Raw genomic sequence first — 21,732 nt, forward strand, 5'->3', positions numbered from 1 at the left:
ATGTTTCATTTATACCTCTTCCCCACTTCTCTCTTTCATATTATTTTGAAGCAAATCCTAATCATAATATTTTTCATACATAAATATCTCAGTATAGATTTCTAAAACATAAGGACTCTTTTTTTTTCTTGGACAGAAGTAAGGATTTATTGGTAAAAGAGTGTAAACATACGGACTCTTAAAAACATAACCACAATATTATAACAACTAGAAAAATAAAAAATTTCTCAATATCACTGACTATTCAATCAGTGTTCAGATTTCTCTGATTTTCCCATAAAATTTTTTTTGGTTTGTTTGGATCAGGATCCAGTGAAGTCCCACATCTTGCAATTGGATAATATGTCTCTTAAGTCTCTTAATATATATTGGTTCCCCTTTTCTTTGTTGCTTGCATTCCTTGACATTTATTTCTTGGAAAAGCCAGGTTGTTTGTCCCATAGACTTTTCTCATTCTGGCCTTTGCTAGATGGTTGTGTCCACATTGTTTAATTGGGTATGTGCTTCCATCTTTTGTACTTCTGTTAATTGGTAGAGCTAGAAGTTTGATCAGATTCAGCCTCAAATTTGTAAACTTCCATTAAGAGTCACCTACTCTCTGGTTGTCTTTCTTTTTGTGACGTTAGTGTGTGTGTGTTAGTCTGCCCAGGCTGCTAAAACAAAATACCACTGCTTAGCTTAAACAACATAAATTCATTTTCTCACAGTTCTGGAGGCTAGAAGTCCATAATGAAAGTGACAACAAATTTGGTTTCTATTGAGGGCTTTCTTCTTGGCTTGCAGATAATAGTCTTTCCTTCTGTGTTCTCAAGGAGAGAGAGAGAGAGAGAGAGAGAGAGAGACAGAGAGAGACAGAGAGACAGAGAGACAGAGAGACAGAGAGACAGACAGAGACAGAGACAGAGAGACAGAGAGAGAGAGAGAGACAAAAAGAGAGAGAGAAGAAAGAGATTTGCTCCCCGGAGTCTAATCTTATAGAGACCTAATCCTATCAGATAAGGGCTCCATCCTTATGACCTTACTTCCTCAGAGGCTCCATCTCCAAATACAGCTGCACTGGGGGGTTAGGGCTTCAAGGGCTTCAACATATGGATTTTGGGGAGACACAAGCATTCAGTCTATAACAGTACCCATTGATGATCATTCATTGTCTAGACCCTTTGTTTCACTAGCCTTTGCTCTACATGCAGACAACTGGGTATAGTTTTTGAAGGATTTTGGACCTTCGGTTAAGAACCTCCAAACTATAGCATTTCCATAACCATCAGAGAGATTAATCTTAAATTTCTGCAGGAGGAATTTAGGCTAAACATGGGAAGAACTTCTGACTCTTGAAGGTTTAAAAGAGCAGCACATTTCTCAAAGGGTGTTTTTAAAGATGATTTGTAGAAATAGATTCTACAAGTCTGGGAGCCTGAGGGCTGGATTTTACCCCTTACAATCCACTGAAATGTCAGTGAATTTATAAAACTAGTTCACATTTACCGAGCACTTTCTACTTGCCTCTGAACAACACTTTAAGGGCAGGCAAAGGCACTGTCTATTGTATACATGAAGAAATAAGCAAGAGAGGTAAAGTAAATCTCCTTAAAGTCATAGAATTACAAACAGTGAATCCAGGATTTGAACCCAGGCAGCTGGGCACTGGAGAGTACGTACTTAACTGTTACACCAAACAATCCCTTATCACTGGCTCTTCATTTTTCTGGAAGAAAGACACGTGACTGCAATTGTTCCTTGTTCTAAGGGGGCAGTTCTCTGCTCAGGACGCTGGTGGGAAGCCAGCGTGACCGCTGTTGGCCAGGGCTACCTGGGATGGCAGGTTCTGACCTATGCTGTGCTTTGACCTCTGTTCTCTTCTCTTTCCAGTGCTCTGTCCCACCTAACCTTGCCCTTGGGAGCAGCCTTGCAGCGGAGGTCACTGAGCAAGAGTCATTCCATCACAGGGACTGCATGACACCACGTAACCTCCGATGTGTATTTACACGTGTAGAGTTTAACCTGGATTAAACACGAGCAAACGCGCGGGTTCTTTGCTGTTGGCTTCTAGTCCTAGTAATCATTGGATGCATGATGAGGGGCAGGGCTGGGGACACTGCCTCCTCTCCGCCTATGTCGGAGGAAGGCAGACGCTCTCACCACTCATTCTGTAGTCTGGCTCCACCCTCAAAAACAGCTTATACTCTAAGACTAATTTTGAAATAAACCTTCATTTAATTAATATTCACGTGCTTTAGAGTGTGGTGTCCAGTGGCTCCTGTTACGAGCCCTCTAGAGAAAGGACGTATAGCTGCCTTCACGTGACGTTGCATGGCCTGTGGTGGCAGCATAGTGTTTAGGGACCGGGAACATGTCCTGTTGTGATTGTGATGGGGCTGCGCACGGTACAGCCAGAGGGAGGAGGCCGTCCACAGGCTCTGAGATCTTGTGCCTTGGCAACTGTAGAGGGAGTTGCACGATGTGTTGTAGGAACTACTGGTTGGAGAGGGTGTCGGATGACAAGGGAGGTTGTGAAGTTAGCAGATAGAAAGTGAGCCTCAAGGGGCAGCCAGGCATCTGTAGCACCTCCTGTTGAGATGGCCAGCCCGTCCCCAGGAACCTAGAGACTCAGGTGTCGGAGGGAGGCAGCTCTGCTGAGCTGTAGGATTGCAGCTGCTTTCTTCACTGCCCCTAACGACCCCTGGGAACCACATCCTATGATCCCTTCATGTCCTGTGTCTTTCCTGCAGCCCCAGTGGTTCAGCAGCTCTGGCCCCTCTGTGCTGTCTCAGGCATCGGTGGCAGCCTTGAATGACCAGCAGGTGAACGCTGTCTTTGTATCCAGACGCTGGCTTGATTTCACCACAACCTGAACTCTCTTGGCTTCCATTCTCCTGCTGAAATGATATTAACCCTGATAATTTCCACAGCCTCATTTTGCAACAAAAACTTTGATCAAGCACTGGCTGTGAGCCTGCCCCCGGCCTTATCACTCTCTATACGTTATCTCACGTCGCAGCAACTCTGCATGGGGAGTGGGGGCCTGATTTCACAGATGAGGAGGCTGAGCAGCGGAGGTGTTCAGAAGGAGTGGAGTCAGACTGCCGCTTGGTCTCTTATCCAATTAGACTTCTCCTCACTCTTAGGGGCTCCGTGTTGGTTGAACTAAGTGTACATGTTGCGAAAAGCTATACTTTATCACCCTGGCAACTCCGCAGGAGGCCACAGATTCACGTAGGTGGCGGTAGACGCCATCCTTGGTGCCTGCCTTTCACTTCCCGAGCCTCTGCTTTTCTAGGAGCAGCAGCAGTCTCGCATGGGGTGAAGGGGACTTGCTCCACCAGGGAAGCTGTCCCAGTGCCTGCAGCACTAATGCAGGGGTCTACATGAAGCAGAATCCCTGTGTAGATAGAGCCTTGACTGCTATAGGAGACAGAAGCAAACATAGGCACCCATGTAGATCCTCAGGGGTCAAAAAATTCACGTAAGTACCAGGCTTTGAAAACAATGAGTGAATTCAGTTTTACCTTCATTGGCGCTACAGCTAAGGATGCAAAGGGTCACTGGTGATATCAAGTCATGAGCAAGTTAACACAGCCAGTGGTGGGGTTTGTCACCAGTCTCAGCAAAGGGGAGGCACTGACTCCCCAGCAGCTTTTCTTCCTGCCTTGGATTTGTCAGATCTGGGTCAGCCACTCCTTTCCCCCAATTTATCCTGCCAGCAGGTGTCTGAAGCAGCGGAGACAAGCTCATCAAAGCTGCTGGCAGTTAAAAATAAATCTCACGTGTCAGGGATACACTGCGTCTAGGAGGAGGTGAGTCTGGGAGGGAAGGGTGGAAGTGGTGGCTGCTCTTTTCTCTCCTTTTGTCCACACAGGAGTTGAGAGGGAATATTAAATTGATTTCTCGTGGTTTTGCATTGCCCTTCCTTCTGTCCTTGGCTGCTACTCAAAATGTGGTGCCCAGACCAGCATCACTGACAACATCTAGGAACTTGTTAGAAATGTAAAACCTAAGGCCCCACCCCAGTCCTACCGAGTGAGTCACAAGCTGCATTTTAACAAGATTTCCTGGCAATTGTTATTTACATTAAGGTTTGGAGAAGCTTTGCTCTAGGTTTTCAGTTGCGGGATCCCTGACTCTTGGATGCTGAACCTGAGGAAAGCACAGGTATTGTGAGTAACGGGCGAACGCAAATCTCTTCCCCCAGTTTCCTGTCTCCTCCTTCAGGACTGTAGGAAGGGTCCCAAGGGTGAACCGATACTTCAGACTCAGCCAGTCTTGATTGTGAAACTCAAGTCCAGTCTAAGAGGTCCATGGTCAGCGCAAGGAGAACTGGACAGCCAAGGCCTGTAGGGCACCCTCCTAGGTGGATAGGAGGTTGGTCTGGCTAGTAGATTCTTTAACTGAGATGTGTTCCCATCTATGAAAGGTCTCGATGTAGATTTTGCTAAGCTCAAGTCCTGGTCCTGGTAAGGCAACTCCACCACAGAGCCAGTCGTCAGCCTTCATTCGTGTAGAGGTGAAACAGATGATCACAAGGGACGAGCCATTTTCCAAAATCCCGGATTTCCTTATCCTTGTATTTCTGTCTCAGGATGGGAGACAGATGTGATATCTCAGAAAGAAACCCCAAAAGGAAGGGTGTTGGGGCCCTGAAGTTTGTGGGATAAATTCTATTTTGAAATAAATCTTCTTCATGCTCACCGGAATAATGCCTAGAGTACAACTCTCTTCCGCTCGTGGTCAGGGAAGAGATGGAGAAGGTCAGTGAGAAGGCATGATCCTCCAGGTGTCTTAGGATGAATGATAAGCCAAGTTCTAATGGACATTGGCGAGCCCATTCCGTGAGCATTTTTGAGCACCCACTGTGTCCAAGGGACTCTCACCACAGCCCAGCCACAGAGAGCACTTGGGGTCCCACCAAAGGCCGGAAGCAGGGAGAATCTGGGTGCCCAGCCTTCCTTGCAGCAGAAGCGGGAAACGAGAGAGGCAGCCTGATTTCCACGGAAGGCAGGAGAGGTGACTGCTGGCCCAGCCAGTCTCCGTGATTAGTATGCGTGGAGAGGAGAGTAATTAAATGCTGCTCTTGGAGAAGAGACACTTGGGTTCTTGATGGCGCCTGATTATTTATTTCCTTGGGAGGATGAGAGAATAGTCGAGATTTCTGACTGAGCCTGAGCTTTGCCCTCCTCTTCCCTTCGCTAGAGAAGGGAAGCAAAGGCCACTCTGCTGACCAGGACGGGGCTTTGGCTTTCTATTAATGCCTTTCTTTTAAAAGAACAATGAGCCACCTTAGCCCACAGCCCAGTAGCTCCACACCCCCGCCCAAGCCCTCATGCATATTCATCTTGCTTCAAAGAGCACAGCATGGAGTATGCAAATTGGCCAGGCAGGAGCTGGTTGGCATTTTGATAATAGCTTTGTCTGAAAAGCCCCAGAGACACAAGCACATCTAGTTCCTCTCCCTTTCTCTTTCCACCCCCTCTTACTTCTACCGTGTGTCCCCCTCCTCATTTTTTCCTCAGCTTTCAACCTGCCAAAGAAGAGGACAATGAATCACAGAACCAGAGAAGCAAATTAGCGGAACAGCCAGGTGTCTGTATTCTAGTCCATTGTATTTCCACTTTATCCTCTCTCTTCTTTTCCTCCTTGAACAGAAGCGTTTGGGTTTTTTTTCCTTTTATTAAAGTGTTGCCCATTCCGACAGTGCTCTTGGCCCTGGCCTGTCCTCCGCTCTCAGTAGACAACCCGCCCCCCTGCCCCACTTCGTTTGGGCACCCAGTCTGTCTCTCTCTCCCAGACATGACCTCTCTTCTCTTTGCTCTTCCTCCATCTTTCAGCCCGGTTTTGCTCTCACTCTCAGTAGTCAAGCCTGAAAAAAAAAAAACACAAGAATCTGGCCTTGCCCTCTCTGACAGGAGAGAAGGAATCACCTGCACAGGCCAGAAATGAGAAAGGCTTGGATGTCAGCTGTTGTCACTGACCTCACACATCAATCTCTACAGCACATCTGAGTGACCATCAACAACGGTAGAGTGGACCTGCCGTTGCCACCTCTTTGTCCCAGTCTGTGGACAATCAGCAGAAGCCTCTCCTCCAAGACTAGCCTCCAACCACTTCCGTATTATAGGTCCTAGAACAGTATGCAGAGCAACTTCGTAAGCTCAGAGGACCTAAATCCTGCCCCGCTCCCTGCCTCCAAAACAGACGGTTCAAGTTAGGAGCTGGTGGGCTGCTCGGTGGATGCTGAGTTGTGGGAGAAGCAGGCTGAGGTTTGAGTCCAAATCTCCGAGAGCTGCTTCATCTGGGACCTTACAGGAGAAAAGCAAAAGCGGGTGCAGGGCTGCCGGCACCTCTGAGGCTTTCAAGGAAGAAGGGCTTCGCACTTGACTCTGAAGGCCATCCCTTGTCAAGCAGAGGCTTAGGGAGGCAAATTACCTCATGAGAGGAGCATGTGTTTGGTCTTTGGTTCAAATCCCAGCTCTACTACATAGTAGCTAAATAATTTTTGAGAAAATCATTCAATATCTTTGAGCCCTAGTTACCTCATTTTAGAAATGGGAATACTAATATTAATAATAATTGCAGGGTTATTTTGAATAACCTACAGTATCTAGCATATATGCTAAGTGCTCGATAAATTGTGACTTTTATTTTTATTAGTAAACTTCGAGGAACACAGAGAAAGGGCTGGCCCTATGGCCTCTTAAGCCTTGGGGATCCGCTCTTTTCAATCCAGTAGACAAAGAACCCAAAAACAAAAAAAAAAAACAAGACAGGGCGTGGCCCCTTTCTCTAAAATCAGCCTTACTCCTGCCCTTTATCCTCATAAAATCCTGCTTTGTCGTGGTCCCATCAGCCCTGGCACCTGCTGATTCTAGAACCAGTGGCTTGGGGTAGCCCTGGATGGGGAGCCAAAGCAAAGAGGCGGGAGTCATGCCGTATTCTGATTTCTCAGCAGGGTCGTTCCGTTAGAGTGGCGGAGGAGAAATGGTGAAATTCAAATTTATTCTATGCTTAGCGAAAAGATTCTATTTTCATTGGCAAGGAGACAGGTAGAGTGACAGAAGAGGAAGCACACAGACCACCCAGACGTACTCAGAGAAGCCGCGTGTGCGGTAAATAGGCCTTGAGGACCACAATTAAACAGTCTGGAGGGTTTCTCCTTCATCCATCTGTCTCCAGAAGGCGGATCTCAGATCACTGGTGGAGTCGGAGGGATAAGGTGGCTCTGGGCACCAGTTTGCCTTTCTGGCCTGGGAAGCATTGGGCAGTAAAGGGAGATGACAATTTATAGTGTGCTGTGGATGGGATTCCTGTATGGGGTGGGCAGGTTGGGTTTACTGACCCCTAGTGCCCTTTTCAGGACTGGAAAGTGACTTTTTCACTCTCGGCATGGATTCTTACATGCAAATATAGCTGGGAGGGGTGTACTGAGAGCATCAGACGTTTTCGGCTCAGAGCGACTGCACTGCAGATGCTTTTCTGAAATTAGGCTTCGGTGACGTAGTGGTTCAGAATCTCTGAGGTGCTTTTAAAAATGCACCTACTTTGGCCCCGCCCTTGGAGATTCTAATTTAGTAGATTGAGCATGGAACTTAGGCACCCGCAACTCCAAGAGCCTGCTTAGCAATTCTAAGATGTCCCCCAACTGAGAACTCCTGGAGTGGAGGTTTGGGGAGAGACGAAGATGCCAGGGAGCCTGGAGGTGCTGGAGAGAGTGTATCACAGGAGAGCAAAGTTATTTCATCTCCTTCAAAGATGTGACCCCACGTGGATACACAGCAGTATCCAGTCAAAAGCAGGAAGCGTGAAGCAGTCTAGCCGTTAGAAGCCTGGGCAGTGGTGTCAATCTCAGCTTCTCCAGCAGGGCGGGTCCTGTCCAGAGATTGCTGCGGCATCCCCAGGAGAAGCTGGGGAACATGCTGCACTGTCGTGCACAGGACCAGAGTTTCACAGAGTATTAACCAAAGGGGAGCTTAGCGGCTATCTCTTTTAACACTCTCAATGTGCAAGTGAGGAAGCTAATTTGAAAGAGGAAATAATAATAATAATAATAATAATTATATAATAATAATAATTATTATTATTATTTATGAAACACTTCATGAATTTGCATGTCATCCTTGCGCAGGGGCCATGCTAATCTTCTCTGTACCGTTCCTACTTTAGAATGTGTGCTGCCGAAGTGAGCACAAGAGGAAATTATTGACAGTCTTGCCAAATCCAGGGGAACCCAGTATCCTTCCTATCCCTACAAAGGAGCATAGGAGGCCCACAAGTAAACAGAGTGGGCTTTAAGTGAGTCTGGTATAATAAAAATTTTGCAATACAATGGGGGAAAGCAACCACTCCCAAATTCCTGAAATAACAGGTGGATGTGAGCTATGCACACCTGAGGTGAGTTCTCTGAATAATGCTTGGGTGTAATAAGATGAAAAAAATCTGAAATGAAAAGGTATAATGAGATATACACAACTGAAGGGAATTGTCGTAAATGGCTGATTGTAATGAGATGTACATAAATTGTAAGGCTTGTAATGAAATGAAAAAAATATACTTGCCTGATAATACTGGGTGTAATGTCTACACCTGAAATAAGTCGTCTCAGTGCACTGAGTGTAATGAGATGCATATAATTTTAAAGAGTGTAATGAGATGAAAAATAAATCAAGCACTTGTCTTAAATGAAAGATGCACCAAGATACACACACCTGAAGGGCATTGTCCTAAATGGGTTTGGTTTAATGAGATGCATTTAATTTGCTAAGGGGCTAAATGAGATTGGCCCAGAGAGATGCTGAGAAATAAAAAAGTATAAGATATCTACACTTGAACGTGGTGTAATAAAATCTGCTTCATCTGTGGGATGAAAATAAGATGCCGAAGTGGAAATGCACAGATTATGGTGCTATCGGCTTCCTCTCTGCCGGTCTTCGGTGATCCCTCTGCCTGTGATGCTCCGCGAAGTTGAATTATCTGACCCCTGTCCAATGTCAGGCACAGAGTAGGCACCTCTGAATGCTTTCTCAATGAGTAACTGGCCTGGGGGGCTGTAGTCTATATAGCAAAAGGAAGTTAAAACAACGAACTTCTAAAGGCAACTGAAAACTATTTTCTGAGAGCAATGTTTCTCAAAGTCTTTAGGCATCTTGTTTTGAATCTGGGAAAAGCTGGTTATGGGGCCTAATCTGCATTTATAAGGAGCAACTCTGGTGGTTTTTGTACCCTAAGGCTCATGACTGCCTCAATAAGCCAGGTAGGCAGGTAACATAGCGTGAAGATGTCTGAGTGCAAGACACAGGTACACTTTGCGTTGAAGGTAGGAGTATCTTCGCTTCCACGAACAAATGTGTTCTCTCCATTGTTTTCCCAAAGGCAGAGCCCTTTCTGTACTATTTTGTTTTCTTGCTCTTGATGGAGCAATGGGCAGAGAGAAATATTTGCCTTCTTAAAAACAACCATTCGAAAATTGGAGGGAAAGGCGCAAAAGAGGGATTAAGGGAGGGGGAAGCAGAACTAACCAATAAGTCAATCGAGTAGGGATAGCTCGATGATGAGCGGCGGGTGATTCTCAGTCTTGGTATTGAGACAACCTGAGTGGCCAATATCATGACACCTGGAGACAATGTCGTAAGGGGCAGCAATGATCCAAGCACACCCGACCGTGTCTGTGTGTGAATATAGGTCCCGAGTTGCCTGATTCTTTGAGAGAAGCCAGGAATCTGAATTTTTACATGCAATCTCTCTTAAATGTTGGCACAAGAAATTTAAAACAATACATGGTCCAAACAAAACATGTCTGCAAGCTGAATTTGACCTGAACTCCACATTGGACCTGAGTGCCTCCTGATCTGTGGCTCAGAATGATAAAGTTTGTGGTCACCATCCTAGGATGAGATCACATTTTAACCATTAAGGGGACGTCATGAGCACACTTTCAGTCTCAGTCTTCTACTAGAAAGTAAACTTCCTGAAGACAAGAACTTGTTTTTGTCGATCACAGCAGTATCCTCAGGATCGAAAACTGCCTGGGACAGAGCTGGTGCTCAATAAATACAGATTGAACAAATGAGTCCAAACAAGACTCTGTCTGACAGAGTCATTGCCCTCATCCGGCCACGTCCTCGGCAGTCGGGGGTTCCTTGGCCAAGGAAGTGTAGCTCTAGCCATCAACTCCCATGAGCGGGAATCTCCAAACCTGAAAGGTCTTTCCTGATGGGCTGGGGGTTGGGGCCAGAAGTCAGTGGAGAGTTCTCAGGGCCCAGGCATCAGAGGCCTATCCTGAGGGTAGAGGAAATCTTCCCCCCACTTCTCCGCACCCACATCGTCCCATCTCTCTTTCTTCCACAGGGATTGTGGCACATTTCCTTGGGTTGGATGGGATTTGGGTCATGCACAGAGAGGGGCTGCTGCCTCCTTAAAACACAACCACCCACATCTCAAATAATTTAGGAAACCCCTTTTTCTGTTGGCAGCGTGGCTGAAAAGATGACAGAACTTGGGAGGAAAACTTTGGAAGGAGTGGGAAAGGCTTGGGCAGGCTGCTCTGTAATTTCTTAGAATAGCGTTCCGTAAAGTATGTTTTGTGAAATACTAATATAATTGAATAGATATTACTTGGGGAAAAAAGGTAAATAAATTTGGGAAATAGGTTAAACGAAGTTAAAGTTTTCTTTTCTGCAGGACTTTTCTGAGCCTTTACTGTAGTAACGTGCCTTATGCAACTTTATTAGCGAAATATAATGTGCAGTTCATCCTAGTCTAATTTGGCCACGGATTTTTTTTTTTATATACCATATCTTTTAACAGCGCGTTCTCTGGGAAATGTTTATTTGAAAGTCTGCCATCTTCCCGGCTCTGGAAAGTGAGGTTCTAAGGTACCACCTTCTCGCTAATCTTGAGACTTTCTCTGCTGCCTGTAGCCGGGGCTCTGCTGTGTTTGCAGAATTCCCCGGTTGTGATGAGAGGGCCAGGTCAAGTGAGAGCCGTGACCCAGGGAACCGCCATCAGAGCTGCTGGAGGTCCATTTTGCCTATGTCGCCAGTCCCTTCCCCATCTTAAGCCTGGCTCTAGGGTGTTCACTGGTAAATGCAAACTGCAGCCTTTGCAAATGTGGACGAGGAATTCTCCCTCCCGCTTCTAAGCCGATTCCCTGGACATTTCAGTAATATTGTCCAGATAAGGCCACCTCTAGGCTCAAGGTAACAAGGAAATCTGCTTCTCACTTACTTGGGGAGACAAGAAAGAAGTTGCCTCTAAATTTCTTCTTGGTCCAGGGAAGACAATGACAAACTCTGGGGTTCAAAGAGTAGGCTCCCCTCTGGACACAGATCCAGGATTAAATGTGGCAGTCAAGACTTTCTCTCCTTGATTCCCGAGACCTGAAGGATAGGGCCAGGGTGGGCATGTGAGAGCTGGGGATGTGCAGCAGTGGTGGCACCAGCTTCAATGACGAAAACCCTTGGAGCCTAGGATGGAGCTGTTAAAAGCAAAGAACTTTGGGGGAGGTGGAATGCGGTAGAGGAGGGGACCAAATTCTGAACTCTCCATTGCTATTGGAGAAAAGCATCAGGAGAGGGTAGTGCATTGCTTCCTCCGTCTTCTCTCTCGATTCTCTTTGTCTTAGAGGTAGACACATATGTGGCGAGTGTGCCAAACTTGGCTGTCGTCCTCCCCAGGCAGGTAAACTGAGGTCACCAGAGAGCCCTCTGCCTGTTCCCTTCCATGTAGGTAGTCAGTTAAATAAGGGTTATGCTGAGGACTCCAAATTCTCTCTGGTCCACAGTCCCACTAACCACAGAAAAAGAGAATCACGCAGTAGAATTACGGTAGGTAATAAGATTTACTGGAAACTTCTGGGCCACATTCAGTATTGGTTTGGTGGATACATCAGAAGGAGGTTGCATAACATTAGGCAGGTGGAGGGGCTGGGAGGAGGGTGTGCGGGCACGTGTGTGCGGGTGTGCCTGTGCTGGGGTGGGACACCTGTCCAAAGTGGTAAGTGGAAGGGTGTGTGTGTGTGTGTGTGTGTGTGTGTGTGTGTGTTTTAACCAGAAAAACAAACCAGAAAAAGAAATGTATTTTATCCCACTGCACGTTGCCAAAAAAGCTAGACTTTCCTCTACCTGTGGCATCAAAAGGGAGTAAAAAATGATCGAATCACCCAGATTATAAATAAGGTTATTTGTTTCTCAAAAATCCCTATTAAAACATTAAATATCAGCTCTTTTGGGGGAGAAATACATTCATTTCAGGGAGACCTCAGGAAAGCGACCATCCCTTCGCTCTACCCCAACCGGGTGGGGGAGGGGTAGCCCCAGAGGGCCCTGAGGGTCCCCTCAAGCTGAGCCAGGGAGCCGCTCACATTCTGCCACTGAAGGAGATGGCCAATGCACAATTTACAAGTGAAACTGCAAGTCCATTAAATTAAATCCAATGGAGAACACACGTGTGACCAGTCCTGTCATTCACAGCCATAGGGGTAAGAGGGAGGGGCAATAAAGGGTGCCAATCATGGGGCCTGGGAGTTGGGGTGGGAAGGTGTGTGTTAGCGCAGATGGCGGAAAGCCTCCTCCTTGCCGGAGCCCCAGTTCCTCCCGTGCTGTGTGTAATGGTGGTATGTAGATTAAGGAGGTGGGTGGGGTGGGGCACCACTTGGCTCTTGGGTGCCATTTCTCTGGGCCTCCCCCACACTTTGGATATTGATGGGAGGAGGAATGTAGCACCTTCTCCAACCCCTGGCTTCCCATTAAGTTGGATGCTTTTCTCCAATGTTTCTTCTGTCTTCTCCGAAGGATAGAATGAAGAGAAGATGGAGGCTGATGGCGCCGGCCTGGAGCAGAGGGCCCGCAGTGGGGGTGGGGGCTGAGGGATGGGAAGATTCCGAGCTGACCTGGCTCCACCGTCTCTGATGGCCTCTGGAGTGGGCAGAACATATGAGCAGCTCCATCCGAGGGCTGGAACATCTGGGATAAGACACCACCATCCTGTTGTTATAGGAGCTGAGTTCCGTGACCACCTAGGGACAGCTGTGGTCCCCAAAGTCACCTCGATAGGCTCCTAGCCCAGGTTCTGCCGTCTCCTTGGGTCCCGGAGTCAACCCAGGTGAAGGGACTCCTCTTAACCTCCCATAGTTGGAGCCCACCATCTTACCATTTGTTTCCAGGGGAGAGAGACAGGTGGGCTCTGGTGGCTCCGTCCCTCTCCCCCGAGTCCGTGGTTGCCCGAGCCCAGAGACGGGGCCTTGGAGGAATGAGCTGGAGCCCTGCGGAATCCAGGTCCCACCCGATGTGCAAGATGTGATGCCTCAGGCCCTCCCACTCCTCCAGCCGCCGGCTGCGTGTTTGGGCTTCCTCTCGCCTTTGAATGTCTCTCAAAAGAGCTGAGAACCTTCTGGGGGTAGAATCCAGACCCCCTTTGTCTCTCCCTTTCCTCCTAACTCTGTCCCCTGGCAAAGACTCGCTCTGCGAAAAGCACTGACCGCCTCACAGTGCAGGGCTTGTAAACAACTCAAGTCCTTCGGTGGGGGGCCCATGGGTGCAATCTGTCCTTGGGGATTTGGTGAGTCCAGATCTCACTCCTGCTTGACTGGCCCCACCAGACGGAGTCCTCCACAGTTCTAGGGAAGTGGGGCTGGGGTATCATAGAAGCTTGGTGGTTGGGAAGGAGCAGGTATCTCCTCTGCATTTCTTCAAGCTACGGATTTTGGGAAGCTGGGGCCCAACTTCCTCGGCGCTGCCTGCCCATGTCCCCTTCCCCCCCACCCTAAAGCCCTCCTGACGACACTCCTCTCCTGCTCGGTGATCAGTGCCATCTGGGATGCCGACTACTCCAGGGAGTCACTGTGTTCCAAGCCCAGGTCACTGACATTCGTCGTCTGAAGCTCGTCGGCCTCCTCCTCCAGCTCCTCTTCCTCTTCCTCTTCCATCTCATCCTCATCTTCTTCTTCTGTCCCATCCAATGAGTCATCGTGTGCAGCCATCATAGCCTGCTGCATGGCCATGGTGGCATTGTCTGAGGATAGGGACTGCAGGTTGTCCAAGTTGATGGAACCTACGCGAGAGAAGGAGGAGAGGGTCAGGCCCAGGAGCTTCCGTGGTGGAGAGTCGAATGGACAGGCCGCTGGGGTGGGGAGCTGGGCAATTCCCCAGTCTGAAGCCCCCCATCTCACAACTCTGTGGGGTAGGTATTATCTCCATTCTAAAGAGAAGGAAACTGAGTCTCAGATAGCTAAGCCATTAGTGCAAGGTGACACGGTTGGGCGTGAAAGAGTTGGGATTCTTTCCCTGGCCGGTTTAACTAAAAATCTGTTTATTTCCACTATGCCTCATAAGACAACTACGCATCACGTAGGAACCGGTACACAACCACATAAATGCACGTATACCTGAAGGTATGTATACGCACATGAACACCTTCGTTCCACCCCCCACGTACAGCTATCCTCACGTGCCGAGTTATAAAATGTCTGGCTCCTTGAATTATTCATTGTGCACCAGGCGACCGGCAATTAGAAAAGTGTATGTGGAGGGTGTGATGGAGAAGCTGGGAAAACAAAGCTCTTCCTGGCCTCCGTTCACAAGCCAGCTGCCTGCCCGGTATTTATAGATAGCCCTGGCTTTTGGGGGAACTGTGCAGAAACTGACAGGCACTAAGGAACTTAGGGTGGGTGTGGGAGTGAGGAAGGGGCTCTGCTGAGCAGTCGTTAACTCAGATGACCACTGACTCCCACTGGTCTTCGTGAGATTGCTTTCGGCTTGTTAAAGTACATGCAAAATATCCCTTTCTTTCCGGCTTTCACACACCCTTTCATGGAGATCAGGGAGGGATAACTACTGTGACAGAGCAGCCCCTGCCTCTCGGGCAAGTGGACGTTCAGCCCTTGAATCTTTGCACAGCTGTCCTGCAGGAGCTCCAGGGGCCCTCCTATGCACCAGCTCCAGCCTAGAGTATACTCAGCCTCAGGTCTTACCGTCAGGGTTTGTCCCTGGGGTGCCACCCTGCTGCTGCAGTACCCCCGCAGCAATGGAGTTGGGCCAGAATCTTTGGGTGGGCCGGTGCTGTGACTTGATCTTCTTGGCTTTAGGGGCGGGGTCTGGGTTGCTAGCATCGAGCATGGGCTGCAGGATGCGCCTCCGGGCATTGATGAACCTGTCCAGGGGTGAAGGGGGAGGCCTGGTTAGTCACCGCCTGCGTGGCGGTGGGGGTGTGCGCACGTGTGTGTGTGTGCATGTGCGTGTGTGTGTGTGCAGAGAGGGCTAAGCTGCTTCCACACTCTCAGCAGCTGATTTACTGTGCAGAACAGACTGGGGTCTGACCTGGGCTGTGGAAGCCCAGCTGGGAGAAGGGCCCTGGGCACTGCAGAGCTCATGGAATCACCTGGTAACCAACCACAGAGCAGCGTGAGATGAATGCGTGAGGAGGGTCAAGAATCTCCACTCAAGACCCCTCAGGATTGAACAGAAGAAGGAAGAACCCCATTAATCAAAAGCACTGACCTCTGACTTCCCTCCAGGGGGCCAAGGGCTCAGATCAAGGCACCCAACTCTTGGGTCTACTCCCATGCAACCAGACCTCGTTTTCAGAGGTTTCTGTGACAGCCCAGCCAGACACAGAGAAGGGGAAACTGAGATCCCTGTGAGGTCAGAACAGCCAACTCTTCCTCCTCCTGCCAACTTCTGGTTTTGCAGAATGTTTTAGTTTTGCACAGGTGGTGGGTAGACCAGGTGACCACTGTGGCCCCTCCTGTCCTTGGGTGCAGGCACTTGTGAGTCTCTGCAGTGCAGGTGGGATTGGGTTTTCTAACCCGTGATGTTCCTGCCACAGTTTCCCAGCAGAGGGCGCAAAATAGCTGCAGATGAAGTAACAGGAGCCTGTGCTGATTCTGGCTCTCTGTGTCTAGCCCAAGTGGGAGGGCTGAAGCGGTGGCTGGGCTGTGACTGAGGCCGGACTAGGCATTCTAGTCTCTTCTCCCTGCCGTGCATTCCCCTGCCAAGCAAGTGGCCCCTGCATCTGAGAGCCTTTGGGCGGGCGATGCTAACTCACCAGTTATTTACTTGAAGGAGGGTGAGGTTTGTCTGGGCCGCGATCTGCCTCTTCTCATCCTCCGTAGGGTAGGGGTGCTGAAATGAAAGGCGAGGGGATGATGAGGGGTGGGCAGGTGGTGGCCTGGTCCCCCTAGGGACCGTGCCCACGTTACAGGCATTATCCTGGGCCAGCCAGCCCCGATGGTTTGGAACCCCAAATGGCAAAAGGTGTCATGTTTGTTTCTCAAAAAGGATGGGTCAACGGCTTGGAGAGTGGCTGCCCCAGGCGTTTGGCTCCAAATTCAGGGACCCCTGGTCCTCAGCCCAGCACCCCGTGATGGGGACCAAGGTGGTTTCCTTATAGTTCGATATCGATAGTCTCCAAGGCACTTTACATCCTTCTCACTCTGTCCTCCCCTCATCTCCCCCATCCCCCAGCAGGCAGGGTGGGCGCTGTTAGTGTGAGGACTCACACTAACCCATCAAAAGCCCACAGGACTATCATAATGTGACACATGGAGTGAGTGCATCAACTCAATCTAAACTAAATGATATTCGCTGCATATCTACTGTGTGCCCAGATTTATGCTAGGCATCCTAGGAGGGAGACAAAAGATAACTATCATGATAATTACCACTCGTATCATACTTTGTAACCTGTAAAATGCTTTCGTTCACTTACTTTCATTTAATAAAGCATATCATTAAAACTTCATAAGATAGGCCAGTTAAGTATTGGAACTCAGCTCTTCTGAACTGGGTCCGGTTTCCTTCCCATTACTTCATGATGCCCCCTTACAAGACCAAGTCAGTGTCTTGGTGGGGGCGCGTGAGGAAGTGATACAGGTGTCTGCCACTTCAGTCCATGCACTGATCACATGTGCGTCTCCCTGTCAGATCGTGGCAGAGACCATGTCTTATTAATTTGTCCTATTAATGTATCTCCGGTGCCTTCCATATGCAAATGACATACAAACGACTTTCAGGTGAAAGAAAGCAGAAACAAAGCAAGAGGTGCTGTGCTTTGGGTAACGAGACCTGTGGAAGCTTCGAAGAAGGAAGAATGAGTGTCGGGCAGAGTGCAGGGAAGGCTGAACAGGTCACGTTAAAGAATGGGAAAGTTGTGGGGCGGAAGTGGGAAGGGGGTCCTCCTGGCTTCCCCAGGTAGTGAATACTGGTCTTTGCATCTTTCCTAGGCTTCCACACAGCACCTGGCACCCAGGAGACACTCAGTAGAGGTGTGATGAATGTCCGAATAGGCCAAAGTCTTGCCCTGGAAGCCAGAGGAGATTTGGGGACTCCTAGGGCAGAAAGCCAAGCTGTCCAGCATCCTCGGGCCAGGATTATTCCTCAAGACTGAGGTGGCATTAAAGTGGTGCTTGGGATTTCTAAAGTCCCAAAGGCTGGGGACTCAAATTCTGGCTCTATCCTGACCAGCTGTGAGATCTCAGGCATCATAAAGTCATCTAATGATTAAATGAAATTATACTTGTAAAGTGTTCAGTAAGAGGTGGCCGTCCATGTTATTATTATTGGGTGATGTCAGCAAGGTGCCTAAAGCTCTCTAAGGAATGAGTCTGAGATCAGCAGCCTTGGGGGCACCCTCATCATCAGTGACAAAGGAAGCAGCCTGTTCCGCTGGCCTCAGCACCCCTGACTGAAGTACTCAGGATCACGTGTTGTTTAATTCACACCTCTGATCCTGACCACCAGGCCAGGGCAGTGGGACTTGTGATTCATGCAACATTAAGATTCTAACAAGAAGGAAAGCACATCGGTGTCGTAGGAGCCAATTTCATCCTGATTAGGAGAGAACAGAGGAGGCTGGGAGGAGAGATCGCAGGCCCCAGGGGGCAGAGGAGCAGGGGCTCTGTGCATCCTGACATCTTCTGGGGAAGAAGTGGTCCCCACACCCTGCTACCTGCTCCGTGGAGTTCCCATCCCCCTCCCCAAGGAGCCAAGCTGCTTTCCTGTCCATGGCCAGCAGGGCTGAGGACAAAGCAAAAATATGGCAACTTTTGTACTAGGCCCTTTCGTACTTTCACGCCTTTACGCACGCCGCTTCCTTCACTGAAATGCTCTTTCTTCCACTTTTCCAGTGCATGCGTTTCCAAGAGAAGACCAGTCACAGATCGACTCCTCCGTGAGACCTTTCCCAAGCCCCGAGGGCAACGTTAGTCACCGCTGCACTTAAATAATTGCGTTTAGCCCACTCTCTGATAATATACGTCTCCCCACCATCCTGGGAGTTGCTCTGAGGCAGGAACCCAGTCTTATTAGACATTGTATCTCCAGTGTCCAGACCAGAAACAGGCAGAGTAGATGTTCGGTGGTCGTTTTTAGAACAGATCAGTGAATCAACACAAGGAAGGGACAGCCGATTTGCTTCCTGAGCAGAACAAGGCTGGCCTTGCCAACCGTGCCCGTTCAGCAACCCACAAGGGCTGGGAGGCCACTGCAACCTGGGTGCCCTCTCGTGAAAGGTACCCGGTCGTCAGAGCTCACAGCTGAGAGGGAAAGGCTAGAGGCCCAGGGGGAAAACCTCTATTAAAGGGCAGTGTGTAAGAGAAGGGTGAGGCTGACTGGTCAGGGAGGACTCCCCTCGGACGCAGGCCTTCTGTGGACTTTGAAGAATGGCTGGTCCATCAGAAGGAAGGGATGGGCCTTTTGGGGCAGAAGCCCTGAAGGAGGACTTATGTTTAAGCCACTCAGATGCAAATCTCTGCCACTATAAAGACCTCCAGAAAAGGAAACCTTTCTGCTTCCCATGGAAGGATTACGTTTGCTATCTCTAAGGAGGCTCCTGGTATAGGCCTCCATGGTGAGTCGATGTCATAAATCCATAGATCAACATGCTCCCATTTAATGGAGAGGGACAAGGGGAGTGTCACCAAAGCTCACTGCTGGTTCTCTATGGATAAGGGTATTAACCCCTTCCCCTCCCGGAGTGTGAGTCCTACCACCCATCCCTCCCGGGACCAGAATCTCAGGAGGCATGTGGTGGAGGCTGTGGATGAGAAGCAGCAGTTGGCCCAGCCTGGGGGACAGGTGTGTCAGCCAGAACATTCCTGGCACCACATCTGAGTGCTCATGGGAGCAGTCCAGCTTGTACACGCCTTAGACCAGATGATTCTTGAGGACAGAATCAAAATAGTCCTGGCCCCTGGACAGACCTCGATTTGGTCAGTGCTACTTTTAGCACAATTGAAACGGCTCAGGGCCAGGGACAGGACGAGGAATCAAATGAGACCATGGGAAGCCATCGAGCTACGGTAGCTACTCTCTGATGACTACCTGGACGAACTCCTCTGGAGTCGGGAGGGAAGGGCGCAGGCAGCAGCTCTCTGGAAGCAGACAATTCTTCCCTGAATAAGAGGTACAGACGGGCCAGAAAATCAGATCTCTCGCAGGGCCTGCCCGGAGCCTCATGTGACTCGGCGTGCCGCCAGGTGGCTAAGAGGATGGCCTCTGGAGAGGGCAAGCCCTGCACTCACCACTCTTAGCAGCTGTGTGACCTTGGCACTCTGTTGTTTTATGTCTTCCATCCTTAGTTCCCTTGGCTGAAACTGGAAATAACAAGAGCGCCTACCTCTGGGACGTGGTAGACAATTTAATGAGATAATGCAGGAAAGCATAGATGTTCCACTGGCTCACTCTGTACTCTGTTGTGATGTCTCTCAGAGAAAGGAATTGTAGGATTTACATAGAGTAGGTGCTTGATGGCCCCATAGCTGCCATCAGGAAATTCCTCAGAATTCCAACCTAAACTGTTCCCCACCTCTCTCTGACACCTCCCCTTAGAGCCCCGTAGCTTCCGTCTCTGCTGGGCTCTATCGAAGCTGGAGGCATCTTTTAGTTTGAAGAACGGGTTCTGCCCGGGGTCCTGGGTCTGAAGAAACTTGGCCAGGGCTGGTTCATAGGCTCCTGGCCATTTCTTTTTACTGACAGCTCATCCTGAGATTGTCCTTCCACCCCCTAGCCCATGCTGATAAGCATGAGGCTGGCCAGGTCACTGAGGGGCACAAAAGATGGGAAGAAACAGCCCGCTGGTGTGAGTCGGCCCCATGCTGCCAGTGGAGCAGAACTTGGAGCCAGCTTTCCCTCCCGCTTTTCTCTGCAACGAGGAGTGAACCACATCGTTCTTCCCCTCTGACTCCTGACCAACTGTGGGTACGAGGCCTGCTGGGGGCCATAACTCTACTGGCTTTGGCATTGCTCTAGGTGGGTCAGAGGCCAATCAGAAGGAAGCAATGAGATGGCGAGGGACCCTGATACAACCACGTTTCATCGTCGATGGCAGGATGCACTCCGATTTCAAAGAGGCTAAACAGAAAAACAAGACTTTGAGAACGGAGAGAAGCACAATAAGAACCCAAGAAATTTCTCTTTCCTATCATACTTGCCCTGGCTCAGAGCTCCCATTCTTTCATTTTCTCTTTTTGTTACCCTGCTCCCCATTACAATTGTGTACACACAGGAAAGCACCAAGAACTAAAACGTACAGCTTCATGTATTATCACGAACACCCACGTGACCACCACCCAGGTCAAAAAACAGGACACTGTCAGCACCCAGAAGCCTCCCCGCTTCCGCCTCCTCTCAATCACTCCCCCACAGATAATTCGCTTTCTAATGATAATGACTTTCTTGATTTTCTTCATTGTTTTACATCTATATTACATCCTTAAACATTATGGTTTAGTTTTGCCTGGGTTTTGGACTCTGTGTAAATGGAATCATATAGCATGTAGTATTTCACTCCACAGTATTGTTGAGAGATTCATCTACGGTTCTGTGACTGTAGCTGTTCACTTTTATTGCTGTATAGTTTCCTCTTGTAAAAATCTCCTGCCTTCCCCTTCTTCACCCTCCTGCAACCGCAAAGCTATTCTCCCTCCTCCTGCTCTCTGTTACGGTTCAACTTTCACGCGGCAGCGAGACTGGTCCTTCTTAACCTGTGCCCGACTCCTTAAGCTCATAGGGATGTCCCTCCGATGAGCTCTGAGTCCTCATCCTACCCAGGAGTCCACATACGACAGGGTGATTTGTTTAGTTGTCTGTCCCCCCAACCAGACAGGCTGTCAGTTTTTGAGAAAAGGGACCACACTTTCCTTTTCACCTCCATCTCGTCAGTGGGAGGAAAATGCCTGGCACAGGTAAATGTTCAATATGTCTTTGTCGAATGAATGATCATAAGGACCTAAGGGGTCATTGGTACTTGTCATCATTCCCTTGTGTATCTGTGGGTGTGGAGGTGGGTGGCAGAGGGTCGGAGGAGCATCAGGGATTCAGGCTCCCCAGGAGTCAGATCACCTGACTTAGTGACAATGCTATTCCTGAATGGATTGTTTTACGTGTATTTGAGGGGGAGGGGGAAAGGACAGATACTTAGGGGTCTATGGGGCATAGTGTTCAGCTTTCTAGAGGAGTCTTGGAGGCGGCAGTGAGGAGTAGGTGAGAACATGGGGCTCTAGGGCCAACTTTCTGGCTTTGGATCCTGGTCTCTCACCAGCTTTTGACATCTGACACTCATCACTCAGTGTCCTCTTCTGTAAAATGGGGAATGAATTCCACCTACCTCCAGGCTGTATAAGGATTAAATGAGCTTATATTTGGAAGGTGCTCTGAACAGTGCCTGGCATACTCTATGAGTGTTTAAATACATACATACATACATACATACATACATACATAACAAAGAAAATAAGTGTGCTGCTCAGCG

At 49.0% G+C, this 21,732-nt stretch overlaps 2 protein-coding genes and 1 non-coding gene across 7 annotated transcripts in view; 1 reads left to right on the forward strand and 2 right to left on the reverse strand.

The window, feature by feature from the left end:
* The window catches only part of FEZ1 (fasciculation and elongation protein zeta 1), a 62,014-nt gene extending 59,791 nt beyond the window's left edge, over positions 1-2,223 (forward strand). For all 5 annotated transcript variants that reach the window (XM_023534680.1, XM_011367128.2, XM_011367127.2 and 2 more), the window contains one exon: positions 1,870-2,223. In XM_023534680.1, the coding sequence (XP_023390448.1) occupies positions 1,870-1,886 (17 nt within the window). In that variant the 3' untranslated portion in view covers positions 1,887-2,223. The remainder of the gene's footprint in view (positions 1-1,869) is intronic.
* A 5,848-nt stretch (positions 2,224-8,071) lies between these two features.
* LOC111744273 lies at positions 8,072-8,178 on the reverse strand. Its single transcript, XR_002782072.1, has one exon. It is a non-coding gene; the product is annotated as a U6 spliceosomal RNA (small nuclear RNA).
* A 3,639-nt stretch (positions 8,179-11,817) lies between these two features.
* Positions 11,818-21,732, reverse strand: part of PKNOX2 (PBX/knotted 1 homeobox 2) — a 248,570-nt gene continuing 238,655 nt past the window's right edge. The window contains exons 10-12 of the mRNA XM_023534735.1: positions 16,030-16,106; positions 14,957-15,135; positions 11,818-14,037 (exon numbers count right to left, since the gene is read on the reverse strand). Coding sequence (XP_023390503.1) covers positions 13,811-14,037; positions 14,957-15,135; positions 16,030-16,106 — 483 coding nt within the window. The 3' untranslated portion in view covers positions 11,818-13,810. The remainder of the gene's footprint in view (positions 14,038-14,956; positions 15,136-16,029; positions 16,107-21,732) is intronic.

This window comes from Pteropus vampyrus, unplaced genomic scaffold (genome assembly GCF_000151845.1).
Source record: "Pteropus vampyrus isolate Shadow unplaced genomic scaffold, Pvam_2.0 Scaffold130, whole genome shotgun sequence".
NCBI classification, from domain to species: domain Eukaryota; kingdom Metazoa; phylum Chordata; class Mammalia; order Chiroptera; family Pteropodidae; genus Pteropus; species Pteropus vampyrus.